The 23684-nt window shown below is 40.4% G+C and overlaps 1 protein-coding gene across 2 annotated transcripts in view; it reads left to right on the top strand.

Annotated features, from left to right (window-relative positions):
• The window catches only part of LOC109044571 (uncharacterized), an 84922-nt gene that overhangs the window by 34722 nt on the left and 26516 nt on the right, over window positions 1-23684 (top strand). For both annotated transcript variants that reach the window (XM_072299596.1, XM_072299595.1), the window contains exon 3: window positions 12242-12416. In XM_072299596.1, the coding sequence (XP_072155697.1) occupies window positions 12242-12416 (175 nt within the window). The remainder of the gene's footprint in view (window positions 1-12241; window positions 12417-23684) is intronic.

Raw genomic sequence — 23684 nt, 5'->3', positions numbered from 1 at the left:
AAACTTCAGGTCAATAAGTTCTATAAATTCTATTACCTCTTTTGTCCATTGCAATCACCCCCTTCCACCGATTGGATCCCTCCCTGTGGCAAGGTGTGAACAATCGATTATCGATATTTCCCCATTTGAAGCTATGGTAAAGAATCGATTATTAATGTGTTCGTTGCGAACACTCACGGTGGTTGGTGACGTCATTCCCTATTAAAATGTCTAGCCCGGTCCTTCCTGTTCAAAAATCTTCATCCGATGACCCGCGTACGTTTATTACAGGTTTTTGAAACGTTTTTTTCAAACAGGCAAATCTTTACTGTATTTGGCCTCTCAGATCTAGCGACAATCCAGAGCATATATTCAATATTCTGTGGATTGTTTGATCCCAACTAAGCTTTCAAATTGCTGTTGAACTTAAACATAGACTTACATTTTTTCGGCAGAATATTACACCTGATTCTGCTGTAAAACATAAGACTGTGATTGATTATGCTGCTTTTATGTTACTTTGTGTTGGATTTTTGTCAGTTAGGGCTGCTTGCACAGTCGTTCCTTCAAAAAGGCTTCTCCTGAGAGAAAAGATCCTCTGCATAACAATTATCGAGTTCTCAATATTTTTTTATAAAATTTAAAATTTTTGGGAATGAGTCATTCAAAAAGAAAACAAAGTAATGAAAATGCTGAATCATGCTACAGAGAAAAGATACAATTTTTTAGACTAAAACCCAAATAACGCAGTTACGAATCCGTAACGCTAAGCCATCGGGGGTTAAGGAGGGGGAATTTTTCCGTGCGCTCTCGCGGCGCGGGCTCCCCGTTTTGCGGACGTCTTTGACAACCCCCGCAGCCGGCTCGTGTGCTTTTGCGGTGTGATTATGCTGCTTTTATGTTGCTTTATGTTGAATTTTTGTCAGGGCTGACTTCATAGTCATTCCTTCAAAAAGTCTTCTCCCAAGAGAAAAGATCCTCTGCATAACAATCATCGAGTTCTCGATATTTTTTCAAAATTTAAAATTTTTGGGAATGAGTTATTCAAAAAGAGAAAAAACTAATGAAAATGCTGAATTATGCCACACTGAAAAAAAACTCCGGCCGTGGGAGCCGCAATTACGGGCTATACAGAGTGGGCCAGAAGTTCCAGGACGGTCGGCTAACTTTTGAACGGTTCGAGATAGAAAAATGAAACTTTGGGAATGCTCCTATCTCAAAGGGGACCATCTTATGGGGGAGTCAAAATTTTGGTCCCCCCTAAGGGAGGGGGCGGGGGGTCCCCAACTTTTTTTTTCAAATGGCAACCCCTATCTTGTGATACCTCATTCGAAAGACCATAAAAAACTAAGAATTTTGGTGCAAACCGCAGATCAATATCTTAATTTTTGACCGAGTTATGATAGGATCAAAGGTCAAATTTGACATATTTTCAAAAAATCACAACTCCGGCTCAAATTATCGTAAAGAAAAAAATAAAACGAGAAAATTTACTATATTGTGTTCGCTTTTTTGTAAAAATTGCAGAAATCACTTCGAACTAATTTTAAGGGGGGTTCGGACCCCCAAATACGTCAATTCAAAGGTCATTCAATTTTCCAGTGAAATAAGCCAATTTCCCCTGGATTTGCCTCCACATTATCTCAGTAAGGTCAAAATCAGTTCAACATTACGTTGGGCAAGTCCACAAATTTCAGGAAAAGTTAAAAAAACGCAATTTAAGGTAATTAAATTTGACCGTTTAAATTGCGTTTTTTTAACTTTTCCTGAAATTTGTGGACTTGCCCAACGTAATGTTGAACTGATTTTGACCTTACTGAGATAATGTGGAGGCAAATCCAGGGGAAATTGGCGTTCCGGGCTCAAAGGCCGAAAATTCCGGCTGCTGGAGCCGTATCTTCGGCCTCTGAACCCAGAGCAATCGAAGGTACGCCTCCAGCAGCCGGAATTTTCGGCCTTTGAGCCCGGAACGGACGGTATGTCTATATAGCCCGTAATTGCGGCTCCCACGGCCGGAGTTTTTTTTTTTTTCAGTGCACAGAGGAAAGATACAATTTTTTAGACTAAAACCCAAATAACGCTGTTACGAATTCGTAACGCTAAGCCACCGGGGGTTAAGAAGGGGGTATTTTTCCATGCGCTCTTGCGGCGCGGGCTCCCCGTTTTGCGGACGTCTTTGACAACCCCGCGGCCCGGCCCCCTCGTGCTTCTGGAGGAAGGAGATGAATGCATTGCGAGCTTAGTCACCAACGAAAACGCTCGAGCGCCCTTCGCCCCGGTGACGAGCGACTCGACGCTTTGCTTTCAGCCGGGAACCTAATTTTTCGGCGAATCGATTACGCCCCCTGCATTAATTATAGCGGATGCTCATGCTCCTATGTGAGGCGCCGCCGTCAGCTCACGTCTCACGTCACGTCGTACAGTGGATCCGGTCAATAGGGCACACTGAAAAAAAAATCTCGGTGTATTTACTAAGAAAATGGTAAAATTACCAAGAATACAGGGTTCTGTTTGATCCCAGTTTTTCCTTGGTAAAATTACCATTTATGGAATTGGTAATTTTACCGAGAAATCTCGGTAAAATTATTGAGCTTTTTCGGTCAGTTTACTGGACCTTGGTAAAAACGCCAATATTTTGCATCGACTATGGTAGAATTACCGAGATAAAATGGGAAAGTTACTGGGAATTGATTACCAATAAAAGTGGTATTCTTCCCTAAAAAAAAAACGGTAAAAATATCAGTTTTTAGGTAAGCTTACCAGTCTGTCTCGATAAAATTACCAAGAATTGGTAAAAAAAAGGGAGATGGTAAAGGTACCAACGGACCTCGGTAAAAATGCTGAGAATTTTTTTTTCAGTGAAGATCGGACAAAATTTGGAAACTTTAGACGATTATAACTCCGTTTATACAACATTTTGAAGTTTTAAGAGTGCTTCCATTGGTTTTCTCGTGAAATTTAATTCTAGACACACCCCTCAAAATTTGAAATGTGACGGTGTAAACAACGAAATTTGCAGTTTTAGTCAAAAATTTCATGTCCGACCTCTCTAATTGACTCGATCCACTGTGCGTCGGGCGGGATGTCTCCGTGCATGACTGCCTCGAAAAACGAGAGCCGACCACATTTCTGCCGTGCTGAGGAAGAACGCCGTATGAACATTCAAGAGTTGTCAAATTTCCTTCGATAAAATGTTTATTTTTAAGGGAAATTATGATTATTTTTCTTTGAAATTTCCAGGAGCTTTAGGTGAAATTGCAAACAAAATCCTCTGAAAAATTGGGAGAAAAATATTTGTAAGATTACCAGGATATTTGCGTTTTATCCAAGGAAATTTGGCAACACTTGAAGGTTCATACGGCGTTTTTCTTAGCACGGCAGATCTTGTCAACTCGAATCGGGGGAAACCGGGTGCAGGATTCGAGTCGCGCGGAGGGTGATTCTTCAATTGAGATCTCGCAGCACTTTTAGAACGAGCTACAGGGTCGTTTTCGTGGTCCATCTTTAAGCGGGAGGCTGTAAACTGCCACCCATTTCCTGGAAACATGGACAACTGCCCCCCGTATAAATTTGAAAACTGCCACCCGACTTGACAACTGCCCCCCGTGTAAATTTGACAACTGCCACCGGTAGTGACAACTGCCACCCGTTGAAATTTGACCAAGGAGCGCGATTGAGCGGGGTCGCACAGTTTACCAAACTTTCCTTCACACTTGGACAGGCTGAGGACTGTCTACTGAAAATCAACACATGATAAGAAATTGAGCAGTGTCTGTGATGATTTTTTAAAGGCGTGTTTAAAAGTTATTTTTTAATACAATTTTTTTAAAATTTTTTATTATGGTGAAAAGAGGTCAATGGGCTCTTAGTTGAAAGTAGTGAAAAATTGTAAAAAGTATTTTTACAGTAATTTACAGTATGTTTATAGTAAAAAATAGTTAAAAGTAGTAACATTTTAGTAAAATTACAGTCAAAGAGTACATCACTACTAGGAGCTTTTTTCATCATTTGGCATTACTTCTGTTATTCTTTTTTTTCTTTTTTACCATTTGAACTTTCTTCTGACTTTTACCTTCTTTCTTTTTGGTGAGGTTGGTGGGATTTTTGGCGAATTTAGTGGAAATTCTTTTCATGAAGTCATAAAGGGACATCACTTCGCCTTCTTTGTTGGGGATTTTTTCATCAAATCGCTTGATGACAGCATCCACCCACTTACTTTTTTTCTTTACCTGGGATCTCCGAAAATCTCTAAATTTCCGCTTCGACCCTCTGTGCGCCGAAATCCATGTGGGTGGCAGTTGTAAAATTTACATGGGTGGCAGTTTTCACTACCGGTGGCAGTTTTCAAATTTATACGGGTGGCAGTTTTCATACAAATTTCTTGAAAACTGCCACCCGGGTGGCAGTTTGCCGTCGCCCCTTTAAGCAGCTCCTATCCTTGAGAAGTTCCATTATAGGATTTATATTGTGATGAAAGGAGGTTTAAGAAGATCCTTAAAATAACATCACAAAAAGGACAATTTTTCCAAAACTCAAGTGAAATTCAGCCGATGTCGCCAGGTAATGCAATAACATTCGGATATTCTATAGATGAGTTAAGATGGGAAAAGTGCTGATTTTTCAGCACCATCTGGCAACAATGATGGGCTACATTTTGCAATTTGGAACTATAAATTCTAGCCCGGTTTAAAAACAACGTATGTGCCATTAGTTTCCCTGTGCTCATAAGTGTTTTTCCAAAAGAGCCAGAATTTATAGTTCCAAATTGCTAAATGCAGTCCAATTGGTCTTTTCATGATCCTATCTCAAGAATAACCTTACATATTCCTTAGGCGTAGTGTAAACCAAATGATGATGCCTTCTAAGGTACTATCTAAAGAACGACTATGAACACAGCCTGTCGTTGTACGGCCGATCACTCAGCAAAAATAATTATCGTCTCCCAACTTTGACGCGTTAATTCAATGGACCTCACATTGCAGGGCAAGAACTCAAGTGCCACTGTCTTAGTTCTCTCATCAAAATCTATACAGAACACCTAGAAAATGTTGAAAATATCAAAAATCAACTCATGTATGAGAAATTGGTGTTTATGGAAGTAAGTATCTATACCTGCAACCCTTCGCAAATGGACGTATTTCTATCGAACAGAACTATGTGGAGGTGGGAAAGATGGGGTCTGCTCGTTAGTGCTCGGGCCTTAAAATAAATGGGAAGTATAAAGCGCCAGTGACGAAGCCGTTGTCGCGGCTCCTTGTAGTGGGCATTAACTCATGAGCCCTTTTCACAACGCTCTAGACACATGCCCATGGCTCATGGGTGCCGCATGCAGTTGGCTCACAATTCCGTTTGCTGAATTGGAGAAGCGGGTTTTTACATTCTGTCAAACGGAACTATGTGCAAAGTGTGTAAGCCATGGGCATGAGTCTAGAGCGTTGTGGCCAGGGCTCATGAGTTAATGCCCACCACGAGGAGCCGCGACGACGGCTTCGTCACTGGCGCTTTTTATGTCCCATCCATTCTTATGGCCTGAGCACTACCGAGCAGACCCCATCTTTCCCTCTACACATAGTTCTGTTTGACAGAAATACGGCCAAATGAACGTATTTCTGTCAAACGGAACTAGGTGCATTATGACGTGAGCCCTGCTATGCATATACATTCTTATGGGTCTCAGGGCTCATGTCTTAATGCACATAGTTTCGTTTGGTAGAAATACGTCCAATGAGAGTTGGGCGCCAGCAAAAGGCCCGAAAAAGAGAAAGTAAAATGGACGAAGGAAAAACCTTGCAACGATGCAAAGTAGCGAGGGGTCCGCGCTACGCCATGGATTCAATATGCGAATCACGTCACGGGCAACTTTGCGGCAGCAGCGGTTGGCGCGAATCCGTTCGGAGATGATGTCACGAAGCGAAATCCGTAAATAGGTTCCTATAGTTCCAATCAACCCTCGCCCGCCCCCACCACCGCAATCCAGGTTTTTACTAAGCTTTGCGCGAGTATTTCAAACCTCCTGTCTCGCTCCTCCGGACGGCAAACTTCTCCGCGTTCATCTGCAATTTTTTGACGCAGGTTCTCTCCTCAGAAGTTGATAGTATGAATGGAGAAGTTTGGAGAAGTTTGCAGAAGTTGAGACATGAAGAGAACATGCAAAGCCGACTCCCGCATGCATGATGCGAGACTGTCTATGGGGCGTATTTCTATCAAACAAAACTATGTGCATTAAGACGTGAGCCCTGTTATGCATATATTCTCATGGGCCTCAGGGCTCATGTCCTAATGCACATAATTCCGTTTGAAAGAGATACGTCCAATGGAGACTCGCTTCCACCCTTCGGCTCAGTATCCAAATCATCGCTCCTACCGTGCTGAGGAAAAACGCCGTATGAACCTTCAGGCGTTGCCAAATTTCCGTTGGTAAATCACGAATTTTCGGGAGAGTTTTTAGATATTTTTCTTCAAATTTTTCAGATAATTTTCTTCGCAATTTTACCTAAATTTCTTGAAAGTTTTAAGGAAAAATGTTTATAACTTTCCTCAAAAAATAACACTTTATCATAGGAAATTCGGCAACTCTCGAATGTTCATACGGCGTTTTTCCTCAGCACGGCAATAAAGGCGTATCCAAAGAGCCCTGGAAAGCACAGAGTTTCTTGGAGAAAACGGCTTATGTGGAAATTGAGATACGCCTTCACGTCAGAGGAAGGATGAAATGGCTCCGCAGTGAACACAAATCAGGAGTAAAACTATGGAAATACGTCATCTAGTTACAGAACTTGCACGGAAAAATGTTTTTGCCTCCTACATATAAGTGCTGGGTAATTTGACTGTAAAATGCACACTATTTTAAAAGAAATTCACTAAGGAAACTGAAGAGGAGCGGAATATAAAGTGAGAAAATGTGCCACTTTTTCACATCACGGGTCGGCATTTTCTATTATTCTTTGGGTATGTAGTTAATGTCCAATTGTCCATGCTATAAAAATACATACTTTGCGTGGTATCCCTAATTTAAGGGCGATTTGAATATTTTAACCGTGTTTATATATAATAACGGTGGAGGCTGGAACGATGGGGAAGTAATCTGTCAAGATTTCGATGGGGTAGTACTCTGTACTCTTACAGGAAGCTGGATTCTTGATACGCTGGGGCGCCTTCAATCTCGTATGATACTGTGCAACACCTCTGGCGCGAAATAGTTGCTTCAAGCGCCGTAGCACTCCGCGGCGCGGCGGACAATCAGCGTGACACGCGCCGAGGCGCCTACAAACCTAACAGGGATACTTCACGCATTGCGCAATGCGTGAAGTATCCCGTTAGGTTTGTAGGCGCCTATGCGCGTTCTCGCTACTGACACGCCGCTCCGCTCTGTGTTACGTTCTAATATTTGAACTCGCGGAGTCAGCGTTTTTCAACTCATGGTTTTGAAATGTTTGCAAGCTCTGTGTGGATTACTCTCATTTAAACTGAAGAAAAAAAATATGTGTCCGTTAAGCAGAAACACGTCCAAATCAAAGTTTAGTAAGCATTATGAGATTGTGCGAATTTTTCTCATTTAGCGGGAATCTAGCATCTAACGACCTGGGAATAGAATTCTTGTGTTGAAAATAATGCCAAAGTCTAGAGAAAATTACCTGATAAAAAGTGCCTTGAGCGAAGGTGTGTGGATTCTTTGACAGTGGGAAACACATGTACGATTTCAGCAACATCTGATGGCGCTCACCAGCTTTCATACTTCCGCACTTCAAATGATTCGTCGGCGTGTACCAAAAATGATACCAGCAACCCTTCATCTAAGACTATTGACAATCACAATGAAAGCTGTCTATAAACGAAGGTGGCAATAAATTCCGTCGGATTTTTATTTATTTAGTATGAGGGAAATTGAAGAACATTTTCCTGCGGGAGAGCGAAGCCCCTGAAAATCTATTTTATTTATGGAAACTTTGAGAGAATTTAAAATTCACAGAGACTGTAAGATCAATCGGTTAAAGTAAAGAAGAGGAAACCGCCGAAGTGCTCCTGACAGCATCTGCTTCCTGTCGTGAGTTGTAAAACTTACCGACAACTCTCCGAATCCAATACCTCACCAACTTCTCCGAAGAACTCCTTGGAGGATGTTAGGAAGGAGGGGAAGGGGAGTTTTGCCGTTTCTTCTTTTTCCTCGCACGTTTTTGTGAAGACGTCGTCTCATTACTAATGTACATCTAACTACGAGCAACATCCTCGCATTATCTTACTTTCAAAATTCACAGTAATTTCCAATTATATTCGTGTATGTTGTGCTAAGACTCATAGGAGTAGGTAACTTCCCTCAAAATTTTAAGACAATCGAAAGATTTATGTCTCTCGAGCAGAAAAAAAACTTCAGGGAGTCTCCATAGCTTTCTTCTTAAACTCGGTTGTCAGATTTGACAGTTCGGTTCAGTGCCGCAAAGCCAGTTTCGGTTATACCTTGAAATATATCCCACAGCTATTTTGTATTCCTCACGAGGAAAAGTCCTCAGAATAGTCACAGGAGAGGATATCAGAGAAGCCTAAATTTTTCACTTATTTAACACATTAAAATTAACTCTTTCAATTTATGGGAATTTGTAGTTTCCCGATTGATCGATGAAACGGAACTAAAAATTTGGGGAAAACGTTATTTCGAAGTAAAAACAGCAACGTTAGTTTCTCCATTCATCTCCATTCTGGCGATTTGAATTAATCAGTGTCTTGGTACTGTTGATTTCATAATACATCGATGACCAAAATGCAAAACCATGCATACCCATTCCCATGTTTCCAAATTCCTGCCTCTATTTTATCTTTTCAATGAGAAAAAAACCAACTTTTTAGCTTGAGATTTTTTTACAGAATATTCTGCTAACAGCGAGGAAAAATCAAGGCAGTTTTTAAGAATATGCTCACTTGTTTTCTAAAGAAAAAATAAAGTATGACAAGCAGGCTGCAACTTCACAAACGGAAATACATCATCTGCCTAAAATTTTGCAAACGAGAAGTTTGATGCCACCGATTTTGTCCCTTATTCGCAAATTCCATCCAATCTCTGAACTCATCCCCTGTCTCTCATGCCAAAAATCCACGGTCAAGCTTAAAAGCTCTCCAAGTGGAGCTGTATAAAGGTTAAATTATTGAAAAGTCCTCATCTTCAATCGATGAAGAGTAACTGTGCAGAGATGGGGCTGAATACATTAGCAGGATCGCCGATTGCCACCTTCGTGCATATTTCAAGAGTCCAAAACGATTAGTTTCCAAGCCGTGATGGCAACCCTGCTCATAGATCAATTCCTATCTCAGCATCACGGATTTGACCAATTACAACTCCCATAATTCAAGAATCGATGGCCATTTCCGCCTCAACTTCAAGAGGTTTTTGTCAGCTCAGGAAGATTTTGGCCAATATCAGCGGCACCATCGTGTTTCCCCTCTTATTTTAAAACGAATTACACAAACCCGGGGGCCTTTAGAGTCCATGCAATAGCTCTACTTTGGGTCTAGAATGCTTACCTTCTCTCGGTTGAGCATAATTATTTTCTATTCCCCGAAGGCGTACGTGCTTGGGTTTGAATCGGACGCATTTCTATCAAACGGAACTATGTGCATTATGATGTGAGCCCTGTTATGCATATATTTGTGTGGGTCTCAGGGCTCATGCCTTAATGCACTTAGTTCCGTTTGACAGAAATACGTCCAATTTTGTCGGAGGACAAGGAAATTGCCAGAGATGCTCAGAAGTCACGACCGCACTCAAGTTTATTCTAGTTTCCATCATTAGCCCGTGGGGCAGTGTCAACACATCGATAAATGCTGAATTTTTTGTCTAAAAAAAGAAAAGAAAAACTCATTGATAATACGTCCAGGTATTGATATTCTTCAATACTTTAAAATTGTCCAAAACATATCCATTTTACCCACGTCAAAATAAAGCTCATTAAATTAAAACTTCTACATGTCGTTGGTAAAAGTTGAAGCTGGTATTTTGGTTCGCAATTTTGCAGAATTTGTGTGAACTTTTACTGCTTTGAACGACGAACGTCCATACAAGGTCTGTTAGATTAGAAACCGGATTTTGGTCATAACTAGCCCACAATGGGTCCGAATTAGGTTTTCTTGAGCTTTCCTGATAGCTGGAAATATATTTAAGAACGCTACGTTCACAGATTTTGTTTATTTTGATCAGTATTTATTCTGTGTCATCTTGGATACGAGTAAGTCAGGTGCATTTTGCGATTTTCATCATGCGATCACTGATAGAGCAAAGATTCAACATTAAATATTGTTTTAAACTCGCTATACCTTGTACCGAAACTTTTGGTAAATGCTAAGTAAAGTTTACCATGATCATTGTATGAGATGTTCCCACTGTTTTGAATGGGTTAAACGATTCAAAACTGGTCAGGAGTTCGTCAAAGACGAGGAGCATGGGAATCTACCCTCAACGGCAACTGACATTTGTCACGTGGAAGAAGTGCGGGCAAAAGTTCTCGAAAATGCTCGTTTCGAGCTTGTTGAACAGAGTAATATTTCTGAAGGCTCTGTACGTACAATTTTGATAGAATATGTAGACACGCATCAAGTTTCAGGTACACTTGCCCCTTGATTGTTGTCCGTTGAACGAAAATCCAACCAAATGTCAATTTCCCTTTAGCTGCTTGAACGTTCTAACAATGATCCTACATTTTTGGATAGGATAATTTTCGGTGACAATACTTTAGTGTACGGCTACGATATGGAGACAAAACTCCAATCGTCCTTGTGGGTTGAAAAATGTAGTGCGAGACCGAAAAAAGAGAGACAAGTTCGGTCAAACACAAAAATCGCAAAACACCCTTGAGGTTGCCTTACTTCAAGCCACATACCAACGAAGCTAATCAGGATTTTTCAAATTTGTGAACGTAGCGTTCTTAAATATTTTCAGCCATCAGAAAAGCTCAAGAAAACGTAATTTGGACGCATTGTGGGCTAGTTATGACCAAAATCCAGTTTCTAATCTAACAGACCTTGTATAATTTTGGCAGAACGTTTGTGTCTGAAAGTTTTGTATAGAAATGTTCATTAATATTCTCATGAAAAAATTGAATTGGTGCAGATATTTTAAGATGTGAGCGAAGTTAAAAGTCGTGTTTTTGTAGTTTCATCGTCAAAACGAAAGCTCCACTGTACACCAAGATATTCCACACTAGAGTTACTGTGCATCGAAAGGGTCATTTGCACGTTTTACGAAATCGCGTTTGAACTTCAGATAATCGAAGTTTGAACAAAGAGTCTGAAAAACTCCAGGTAGACCACAATTATATTTCATTGGAGTCGTGGTCCAAGTAATTGGATTTTTTGCAATAAGGAACCACTATTTCTGGCCCATTTTAGAAACAACATACATGCCATTGGTTTCCCTATGCAGATATGTGCTTTTATGAAGAGCCAGAGATAGTGGTTCCTAATTGCAAAATGCAATCCAATTGAGACCGCTCCATAAAGTTGACATACAACTCCGATAAGTTTGTTGCACAGCCAACAACACCAATTATTTTGGTTAGTTAGATCGAAATAATCAAACCCTCTTTCCCAGTGTATGTGATTTTACAAGCGAGTATCTCCAAAATGCGCAAGTTTCTTTAGCAAATTGTGAGACTAAGCGTGAATTTCTGGCATTTTCGCTGTGATCATTGTAATTTTCGAGCTCTCGTCTTCTTCTTCCGTCACTTCTTTGGCCCTTTTTCTTTGTAATCTTTGTAAAAAACAAAAAATCCTTTACCACAAGGACTCAGAAGGACGAAGTTGAGGCACATTTGACTCTGAATATAGGATATCATTAGCCGACTGATTCCCCTTGACCTCCTCTACGGGACCAAAAAAAAAAAATTTCGCGTCATTTTCTGTAAGCACTGGAAAAAAACACATTGGATCTAGAGTCCAGACTCTTGAAAACATTGACAAGAAAAAATACTCTTGATTCAATCGGATTTTTGCTTGAATCAAAACGAAATTCGCTTAAATTAAGAGGATTGGTTCTTAGTTTAAGCTATAGATTCTGATTGAATCAAGAGTACTTTTTCTTGTCGTTTTTTTTTTTTTTTTTTTTTTTTTTTTTTTTTTTTTTTTTAAATCTGGACTCTAGATTCAATGTGTTTTTTTTCCAGTGAGCGGCAACTATTAGTTTTCCTCAAATAGGATGCTACAGATCATCTTGAATATTGAAATAAAATTACAGGCTTTGAGAGATGTCTTTAAGGTTTTCAATGTTTTATGTTATCAGGGCTGGAATGTCATCGGATCTTGACGTCGGACAAAGACAACCTGACGCTGGTGTTCAACGAGATGGAGAGGATCGAGGAGCAAGAGGAGCAGATGGATGATAAGGAGAGGGAAAGACTCGAGAAGATGCAGGATATCTGGGGATTTCGCCAAAGCAACGTCTTCTCAAATTCCAGGTAAATCCCAAACTTCTGTTTCGCCCTCTTCCCGCCGAACAAATTTATTTGTTTACTCCTGTATTTTGTCTCCACCATACAGCAGTGGCGTGGCATGAATTGCGATATATCGATTGATTTGCCATTTAAACCTATGGAAAAGGATCGATACACAGGATGTTCGCAGCGAACACATCAATGATCGATTCTTTACTATAGCTTCAAATGGGGGAATTATATCGCAAAGCACGCCACGCCACTGCTATACAGTAACAATTATTGAAAATTGGCAACCCTGTTTTCCATCCATTTAAATGTATGTAAAACAATCGATTTTTCTTGGTGAGGCAGCTTGTCTCGCATAATCGTCACTGGTACTATACTGCCGTGATAAGGTGGAACGCCATATGAGCCCTAAGGCGTAGCCAAATTTCCTATGATAAAATACAAATTTCCCGGAAAATCTGGAGCAAATTTTCAGTGAATCTTCGAATTTTTCTCCACATATACTCAGAGAATTTCATTCACAATCACTCAATCTGAGCGACACCTCAGTAGCAGCATATAGCGGCAGCGAAGCATTGAAAGTTCACGCCTCGCGCCAGCGCGCCTTCAATTTTGCAGATACCAAACGGACATCCATCAAGCACGAATAGTTGTATCTCTGCGCCTTCGTTAACGCGCATCCTTTCTCCTGCTCTATTTCCATGTTGTGTTTGCTCCGTTTGTCTTATTTTTAAAGTGGTGCTTCAAAGGGTGGAAAATGGCGCCTTCGATAATATTTGACTTCGCAATCGAGATATCTATCCTTCTTCCGTTCAATTTCATAGTCGGCGTACTCTTAGCTAGTTTAAACCTCGATATGAGCGCGCCTCTCAACTTTTTTGTGTTGAAACTGCCTCTTAATTATTTCATGTATTTATTTTTCTATTTCTTCCTTTTTCATTTTCTCATTTGATCATTCGGAGGTGTAAAATTAAATTTGGACACAGTCATCGGTCCTCTTGTTTTTGACTGTTGACTACCTCATTGTTGGCCGATGAGCTTCGGGTGATGTAGTGCGTCAAATACGTTTCTCAAACACCGGCTTGTTTGTCGAACGAATTACTCGATACGACGCGACGCTTAACGGCCGTTGGTTCACAGCCGCAAGTAAACAAACTCTCCTTTCAGCCGATAGGCTTCAGAACGTTAATGTAAACCCTCTTATGAATAAATACTCCGCGTATGCCGTGACAAACCTTTTCTTCTTGGATCAATTTAAATTAAAGATTTCCTCAAAGTCAGTATGTTGTTCGAAACTCTAAGTAACCTTTTATTTTTTATTACATCCACACCCTTGATGTATATATCGCAGGCAATTAATGACCGGCAATTTGCAAGCCAGTGGTAAAGAAATGTAGAAAAGCATAAAATTCAAAAACAAAATAATAAGATTAGAGTGCTGATTATGTGACTAAGCACTTTTCCCACCGTAAAAAAATAGTAAAAATAGGCACTATCAGAAGAGCGGAAATGCGGGAATCGCGTCTGAGGAGCGTCGATCTGTGCTACAGGGGAACGAGCCTCTGGTCGAGGTTGGACATAAAATCTCTGACCTAAATTGCGAAGGAGAGGTCTCGATAAGGACAGTTCCTTCTGATGTGTATTTCGTCATATTTTTAATTTCAAGGGGTGCCTCTGCACGGAAATTGTACAAGGCAACCGAAGAAATTACTTTTAAACCTCTTCGTTTGGTAACAACGAAGATATAATGCGTTTATGTTACCGCATCGTGTCCGTTTTTCTTCCATTGATTCGTGACACTGTGCGTGGAGTCAAGTATTCAGTTTGTGTCAAATAAACTAAAAGCACAGGTGAGATTCAAGAGCCTCAGTCAGAGATATAGCCAGGGGAGATGATGTGCCTGCTTTTCCTCTCCCATCATCTGTACGTTCGACCTCCAAAACGAAATTTTCTTCAATTAACTGGAATTTTTTACCTGCCCCCCTCCCCCTTCTCGCCTTTCAGGATAAATTCCTAGCTACACGTTGACGTTGTCCTTCAATTTCATCAAATGTCTGTTATTGTGCACATGTTCAACGGCAATTGATGATTAAAAATAATGTTCATACAAATTAAGAAAACCTATACAAAGTCACTATTAAAGGCTGTCTCGAAATGCGAAAATCGATAAGTGCACTTTACTTGATTTTAAGCTGTCTTTGTCATGCGGGTTTTATCATCAACAAACATAGCTCCGGTGCACAGATGTTTACTTCAAAGTGTTATGAGAGGTGAACTTTTGCCCCAAAGAGGACGAGAACTTGTGTGTAACTTTAAGACATAACTTCTTATAAGTTGCCGCACCAAGTTGTGCACATTCGAGCTTTTATGATGAAATTCGCGCCATAGCTTCTCTCGGGTGTATCTATTGATTGAGGAGTGAATGCAAAGCTTCTATCGCCAATTTTGTGCCCACGTGAACGTAAAATTTAGTTGATGACTAATCAACATGAGGGGAAAAATAGCGAAACCATCTGTTAATCACTCGCCCTTTCACGTTTAACGTGAGATCAGCCTCGAAACTTCTTTTCCTTTTCCCGATTCTTTTTTTGAGCAATGATGGCTCGTGGATTTCAGGGAGTCAGAAAATTTTCTGAGGCAATCCAGGCAGGGCTTAGGATACATTGATAAATTTCAAAGTTTATGCACCGTATAGACATAGGCCCTTATTGCGTTTTTAATAGTCTTTGCGAACCAAACCCTAGTAGCATGGATGAAATAGTGATATGATTTTTTTTTCACATATTTTTTCGGTTTGATTTCAAGTATCACAACGATATACTTCTAATAATTCATTTGGGCCGCGTAGGTGGCTACTACGGCTTGGTTGAGTGAAAATTGCAGATTCAACTTTTTGAAGGCAGTTCCAAGCTGCTGAGTATCACATTCTTTCTCGTTTTCTCTTCTCTCACTTCCATATTACTTTCTTCTTACCCCCTTTTTTATTTGCTCCCCGCCCTTACCCCTACCGCTCTCTCGCATTGACGCGAGATCAAAGTCACTCCATTGAATTCTTCGAGTCGTCGAATTGAAATATTTTTATTGGGCGAATTTGACTCTTTTTATTGGGTGCATCTGACTCTTTATGTCGGATCAAATATCTTGAGCACAAAAGTATCCATCCCTTCAGTTCTCTGCTATTTTATGCCCCCAACAAAGCATGCCAAGTAGGCGGAGAAAATCAAGAATATCGTATCAACGACTAAAATCGAAGACAATCTATACTGAGTTCTCAAATTCAATTCAAATTCAAAATTCAAATTCAGTATTCAAATTCAGTTTAGTGCTATACATTAGCCATGGTAAGTTAGGCTAGGTACAGGTCACAATGGGTCCAATGAAGATTAACAGATCAGTTTGTTAACAGACTAGTCAGGTTATAACACATTTTCTTAAGTTTTATCAAATTATCTTAGGTGCTAACAATTATCTCGCAGGTTTTAACAAATTATCTCAGGTTTTGACAAATTAACAAAATATCTTAATCTATAAGATTAAATGTGTGGGGTGATGGGATCGTCGGTAAATTCATTTATAGAGTATCGAGGACAAAATTCATAAGAGCCTATTTCAGGGTGTGGCAGAATTTTCTGGGTCCTTCATTTTTTAAGATAAGGCCAAGAGGCTTAGGGAGTTTGTTTAACAGGCTTAGGGGTACGCTCCTTGGAGCTAACTTCGCTTTTTTCAGTGATCTTATCTGTTCGGTGGAAATTGTGCCTAGCGTTGTATCTGTGTGCCAGATTTATACCCTCTTGTCAAGTAATCAAGTTTTAAGGCCGTTCTCGATTTCAAATCGTTCGTATCATTATATCGTGAAAACCTATCAACAGCTCTCGTTGAAACCTTTGGTACTTTCTCGCTTTTTCGTGATGTTTTATTGGAGGTGCCAAGTTGAAAAGATCATTTTATCAAGAGATGAACTGAAATGAAATCGCGCTTTGACCTTGCGTTTCCCGGGCTACCCTTTGATCTAGATTATCCCGAACGATTTAGTATCATTCTACGAGGCAAGCGTTTATTTCAATTGTTACACGAGTATTTACCCGGAGCCCACCCCCATTCCTGGAGAGGAAAATAATTAACTAATTTGGATAATCCGCTGTTGCGAATCTGTTGCAAATCGTGATTTTCCGTCGAATTGGACATTGGGATAATGATGAAAACTTTCCACCACCGTTGACATCACTGGCGCCGCTTTCAAGCGGGCTCGCCGTTAAACAAGCGCTGAAATTACAAAATCTGAACGCAGCAGGACTCCTAAATCAAGCTCGTTGCATTCTTGCCGGGTTCTAACTGAAAAATCAACGATTTTGGAACGACGCAACTGTGTTGAATGATTAAGCGCTCATCAATATCAAAACTCATCGAACTAAAAGAGGGTTACGTGGCGATGCCTAAAGCAAATAGATGAAAGGTATGGGTCGTACACTTCACAGAGGCGTACAATTAATAAAGGAAATCTGTAAAAAGCGTTGAAAAGCCACAACTTTCAGCTTTCTGTTGTGGTACAGTTTCTTAAATTTGATCGCATAAAATTTTAAAAAAGTGGGGTTCTCTGAAACCACCTCCTCTCCGGACAGGTCCAAAATTTAACGGAAGGTCACCCGCAAGTGGGTTGCGGTGTATATCGCTTATCGCAAAACAGTGGCTTGGAGATGGTTGAAAATAAAGTAAAAAATAAGGAAGAATAGTTTATCAGCTAGGAAGTAGCACAATGGAGATGTTGCATGTGTGAGGAATTTACGATTTGACTACCTACTGGTTTTTATGTAGAAATTCGCGAGAAACAGGATGGTGCCACTTGTTTTCTCTGAAATCAACTCCCAAGCTCAAAGAGCTGCTATTCAAAGAGAGGAAGAAGGAGAAGGAGAAGAAGAAGAGAAAGAAAAACATGAAAAAGAATAAAGAAGAGGAAAGGAGGAAAATGAAGAGGAAGAAGGAGAAGAAGATAGGGAAGATAATGAAGAATATGAAGAAGAGGAAGAGGAAGAAAAATAAGAAGAATAAGAAGAAGGGAAAAATCAGAGGAAGGTGAGGAAGAAGAAGAATAATAAAAAGAGAAAAAAGAAGGAGAAAAAGAAGCGTAATGTCTGCATAGGAACATTAAGAGCACAGGCGCTGTTTCTAATATTAGCTAGAAATAGTGGTTCTTTATTGCAAAATGCAGTCCAATTATCTTTTCCAGTGAAATTTTTCAGTTGAAACGTCCGGGAACCATTGCTCTGAGTCGAGAGTGAAAGGTTTCGGTTGGGTTGGGCGCTTGAATCCAGAATCAAGGTTGTTTGTCTGGCTTTCGACGGGTCCCGAGTCCCGGGCCCCGTGGTGGCGTCGACCAAAGATTCAAATTCACCTAAATCTATAAGTCTCGCTATTCAGAGAACTCAAACATGCCAGCGTCTCCCTTTACTCCGCCGATCACGTTCACAGAGTATCCCTCCGGTGCACCCCCGCAACACCCCCCTCCCGTCCCTTCCACCGCGCAGCTCGGTCTCCCGGTAATAACCCCAGCTGAATTTCGCGCTGACGAATAATTCCACGGCGCCGCCGCTCAAAAATGGGTCATACTCCTTACTACTCCCGTCTCATCCGTGTTGCCACACTGAAGAAAAAGATTGGTAAAATTTACCATGCCTTCACGCTGTATTTCGCACAGCGCCAATTCAGAGTTAATTCTACCAAAAGAAAGGTAAACATTACTGGTACTGATACAGGTAACCACTCCTCAGGCAGAATCGACTTGAAGATTGGCAGAACTTACCATTCCTTCACGCTGTATTTCCCACAGCGTAAATTCAGAGTCAATTCTGCCAGAAGAAAGGTAAGCGTTACTGGCACTGGTATAGGTAACCATTCCTCAAGCAGAATCGACTTGAAGATTGGCAGAATTTACCATTCCTTCACGCTGTATTTCAAACAGCGTAAATTCAGAGTCAATTCTGCCAGAAGAAAGGTAAGCGTTACTATATACTGGCAAAAATAACCATTCCTTTGGCAGAATCGACTTTGAATTCAAGCTGTGTGAAATACAGCGTGAAGGAATAGTAAATTCTACCAACCTTTTTTTAAGTGCAGTTTCTCGGGTATTCTTCAAATTACCGTTAGGGACGACGAAAAATTGAACCGATTCTTTTCCAAATCACGTGAGCGCCAAAATTGCGAATGCGAGAGGAACAAGAAACCCTTTTTTTATTCGCTTCGTTGGCAATCTTCGAATTCCAAAAAATGTATGTTCTTTCGGAAGGCTATTTTAAAATCAAGCGTGATTGATTATACTAGAGAAAACAAAGGAAGAACAACCCCTCTACCGCCATAGAGATTAGCGCTTGCGTGATTTGGAAAATGATACTTTCAATTGGGGTAGTCACTGCAGAAAGGGCGTTTCTCGGTTGTGGGTTTCTGAATCTCCAGAGCTGATAATTCTCTACCCAAGTAGCACAGCGCAACAAAAATATTGAAATTTAATTCCAATTTGTTTTCAATTAATCGTAATTTTTTTACCATTAAATTGCGATATTTTTACATCATTCAGTCAAATTATGCCGATTTTAAACTATCAACAAAATGAGCTCCATGTGTCAGAGAGATAGGCAGTATGCAATGCAATGAAAAACTGCAACTTATGTCATTTTCATCGCAATAAGTTTCAATAAATGGAGCCCCTTCAAATAGAAGCTATATGCAACACTGGCAACAAGCGCAACACTCAGTGGAATTGCAATATTTTTTCCATGCAATTGCTACTTATTGCAATCTGTGCTACTTGGGTAGAGGGGAAACTATTCGGTGAATTTTCTGAAAGTTTAACATTTTCAGCATTGTAAAATCATTAAGAATGCTCAGTAAACGTCACAACTAATTACATACATTCGCTTTAATCATAACGAATGGAACGTTAGTGGAAATTTTGAGACAGCGCAACCATGGTCTAGAGACCGTCTAGAGACCAACCCTTCCTGCGTCCTGCGCTTCAATTAAGGGCACTTTATTTCGAAATTGGTCTAAGAGTAGTTTAAAAATAGGGGGCTATGCCTCCCGGTCACTACACGGCCACGGCCTCAGCTTGATAGAGGGCGCTTTGCGGTTCTTCGTAAGTTAGTCTAAGTAGCAGTGGAAAGGCGTGAATGATCGATTATCGATATTTCCCCATTTGAAGCTGTGGTAAAGAATAGATCGTTAAGGCGATCTTTGCCAACACCCTGTTTATCGATCCTTTTCTATAGATTTAAATGGTAAATCGATCGATTTATAGCAAAGCACGCCCCGCCATTGCTAAGTAGAGCGGGCCCGTCTAGGGACCTCCTATTTATATATAGGTGCGAAAATCATGAAAATCGGTCCTGTAGATTTTTAGCAAGAACTCCGCCAAAAAATGAACATTTACATCCTTTAATTGAGGAATTTCGCAACTTTATCGCGTAATCCAAGAAAAAAACCTGGGGCATATTTCCTAGATCATAAGAGAGTGGGCTTATCTAGAGGATATGACCTGACGATAGCCACAGATATTTTGGAAGTCGACTCAGTAGAAAGAACTGTCGACAAAAATGAAATTTTGCGGGTCAGAGAGCTAACAGTACTAGAAATACACGCCGATTGCGCATAGCAATCCCAAGATTCCTACGGGCTGCCGGATTCTGAGAGTTTGCTTAAACTATTTTAAAAACAAATTGTGTTTTTGGTATCTGCTATACCGTGAGGTTTAAGGAAACGGCCTACATGACAGATCCAGCCCTCGCTCTGCAAGGGTCCCTCAGGATTTTTTGAAAACTTACAATCGGCAAAGCTTTCCACATCCTTTTTATTAACTGGACTCGATTCCAGATGATTTTACTTTCTTCCTTGGCTGAAATCGGACATTGTTGGGACACCGCGTCGGTAGTGATAAGGAGGTGATGAAATGCATCAACAGTTGACTCCAAAATCAGGCAATATAGTTCTTTGTTGATGGGATTAAACAGCTAGTACCCACAATATGGAAATTCTGTGGAAAAAGAAGGAATTCACGCAGAAAATAAAGTCGCTCCTCTGACGTAAGGGCGTATCTCGATTTCCACGTGAACTCTGTTTCACATAAGAATCTATGCTTTCTGGGGCTCATCCCGAAATTGAGATACGGCCTCACGTCAGAGGAGCGACGAAAAGTGAAACCAAGCGCTTTTCGTCTTTTCGTTTAAATTTCCTTTTTCTGAGTGCATTTTGGATGCCTTGAAATGAGATAAGCGAATGTGATGCAGAACGCGCCTGGAGATCGGACCCACGGCGAGGGATTATTAGTGCAGAAAAAATTAAAGATCTTAGCGATTTTTTTCATTTATGACTAATAAAAAACTGTTTACAGTTTAGTTCTATCTACAATATTTTCGAACACTGGAAAGAAAGCAGCTTGGATCTAGAGTCCAGACTTTTAAAAATGGATTTTTGCTTAAATCAGGAACCAAGCCTCTTAATTTGAGCACATTTCCTTTTGATTTAAGCAAGAAATCCGATTGTATCAAGAGTATTTTTTCCTGTCAATATTTTCAAGAGTCTGGACTCTAGATTCAAGCTACTTTGTTTTCCCAGCGAAGAAAAAAAGTTCAAAAACTTACTTATTAGGAGAACCGCGTATTTTGATGCGCGAAATCGCGCCTTTTATAGTAGTCCATTAATTTTATTAGATGTCGCATTATTTTAGAATTACTAAACTATCGATGTTTGTCCTCAGACCCAATATACATATGTATTCTCAGCCCCTTGGGAAATCGTAACTAATTTTGCAAAATGGATATTTTTTGCTCCATAAGTGGCAACAGTGTATTTGATTGCATCGCTATCATTTTTCGACCACCCTCCATCCATCCGTCCTCCCACTCGGCTACAGACGCGTTTCATATCATCGCAAACTAACCAATGTTGCCACAGCATTAGCCAGCAGATTCATTTCACAACGCAGTGGAAAGTAATTTAACTTTTCAACAATGCTGCAAATTTCTTCCTCGGTGTAAGATTTCGTGAAGGAGGGGATGCTATTGTGATGACACCACAACGTGATACATATTTTGAGCTCATTAAGTCAAGCCGCTCCATGTTTTGTTATCATAAGTGGGAATATCGAAGGCGCTCCAGCTTTTTCATGGCTAGGTGTGGATGCAGCTATTCGTGTTCTCGGTATATCCGTGTTGCATACTTAAAAATTGCAGGCGCTCTGAGTCTCTTAGGCACAACGTATGGCCGCGGTTCTTGGTTCTGAGGAGCTCTCCACATTCCCATTCTGCCGTGCTAAGGAGAAACGCAGTATGAACCTTCAGGCGTTGCCAGATTGCCTTTGATAAAACGCAAATTCCCTGGTAAACTTATAAATATTTTCCCCTTAATTTCTCAGATAATTTTGTTCGCAATTTCACCCGGAGATTCTGAAAATTTAAAGGAAAAATATTTATAACTTTCTTTAAGAATAGACATTTTATCGAAGGATATTTGGCAACTCTGGAATGTTCATACGGCGTTTTTCCTTAGCATGAAAGCACTTACAATCGCGTTTCCCATGAAATCCTCCGAGTTCGAATGAGCCGCTTTGGCAGCGTTGCCAAATAGTGTAAATTTTCTACTAAAACATTTCCGCGAAGGCAACGTGGGTGTCAATTCCACAAATTACTGCCGATGAAATTTCCGCAAAATTGACGGTACTCAACTTACCTATGGGGGAATAATTGACGGGACTCAACTTACCCTCAAAAGATCGTTTGGGACTCAACTTACCTTTCCCCCTTCCCAGATGAATACACAAGACATAAAAACTTTGTCTACTGTAATGAGAGGAGGCAACGCGACAAAAGTCAAAGACGTTTCGTTCCTTTGCAGTTGGAAACCGATAGGAAGATCCCCATCCAGAGTCCCTTTGGTGACGTCACAAATCAGTCTGTTCGATGCTCCTCGCGACGGCGCTCCTCTGACGTGATGACGTACCTCAATTTTTACTTGAACCTCGTTTTACATGTAAATCCACACTTCCTGGGGCTCATGCAGGAATCAAGATACGTTCTTGACAAATGCACTGCCTGTCAGTCTAAGCTCTGAGCACAGCGGTGTTTGCATTGCGGCTTCTCTCTCCAGGTTGCTCGAATTGTTATGTAAGGGATATCGAATGTGAGACAGTAGCGAGGCTTGAACGATCTATTATCGATATTTCTTCATTTAAAGCTTTGTCAAAGAATCGATTCACAAGATGTCCCCTGTTCATCGATCCTTTATCCATAGGTTTAAATGGCAGATCAATCGATTTACAGCAAAGCACGCCACGCCACTGATGTGAAGAATCAGATTCATTCGTGTGCTGTTCCTGTTCCGCCGGAGCGACAACGCAGCTTCCCCGCATTTCAAAGCTGACGTCCCGTTCGTCAAGAACAGATTCTCATGCGGAATCATGTCACAAGCCATCCATTTTACAAACACACGTCCATATGTTTTGACACTGTGTTTGACGGCTCTCCTTTTGTTTACTTTCTCCCTTACAGCATCATGACGCTCTCTACTGCCGCCGCGAGGAAAAATGCCGTTTGAGGATTTCCACCTTGCCAGATTTTTCCCAATGAAAAGTCTCTCTTTGGGGAAGGTTATGAATATTTTTTGTCAAACTCTAAGCTACTTGAAATCAAATTGCGATTACAATTATCTAAAAAAATTGGAGAAAATTATTCTTATGCTCTCCTGAAAATTCATATCATATCAAAGGAGATTCAGTAACGTGTGAAAGTTCATACCGCGTTTTTCTTTGGTACGGCAGTAGCCTCGTATACCCAGTGATTTCTGTCATATTGAGGTTTTCATTTGTTTATTCTCTAATACCATGAAGCAATTGCAGATCCAGTCGAAAATTCATTGCTAATTGCTGAATTTTGAAGCAGTTGTTGTCTTAAAACATATTTCACAGTCTTGACTCGTATTTAAGTCCGAAAGGTTATAGGACATTTCGTCAACGATTTTTTGTCCGATTTTTTCCAGCAGTTTACGTCCACGCATTTTTTCGGAAGGGGAGTTTTGGTCCACTTACCTTTTGAGACCCAAAATTAATTGGTCCACATGTAAATACAAACGACAATTGCTTGCGACGTTCTTGGATGAAAATGTTGAATGTCTCGGAAGAATGAGGGTTTGCTTCTTTTTTTTGTTTTTTTGTTTGTTTGCTCCAACGGAGAAAAATATATAATTAAGATTTTTGGTAAAAATGAGGGAGCGTCATTTCAATGAGAGAAAATTCACTAAAAC

The sequence above is a fragment of the Bemisia tabaci genome, chromosome 4 (genome assembly GCF_918797505.1).
Source record: "Bemisia tabaci chromosome 4, PGI_BMITA_v3".
Lineage (NCBI taxonomy): Eukaryota > Metazoa > Arthropoda > Insecta > Hemiptera > Aleyrodidae > Bemisia > Bemisia tabaci.
Note: the sequence above shows the minus strand (reverse complement) of the source record. Positions and strands in the feature narration are given on the sequence as shown.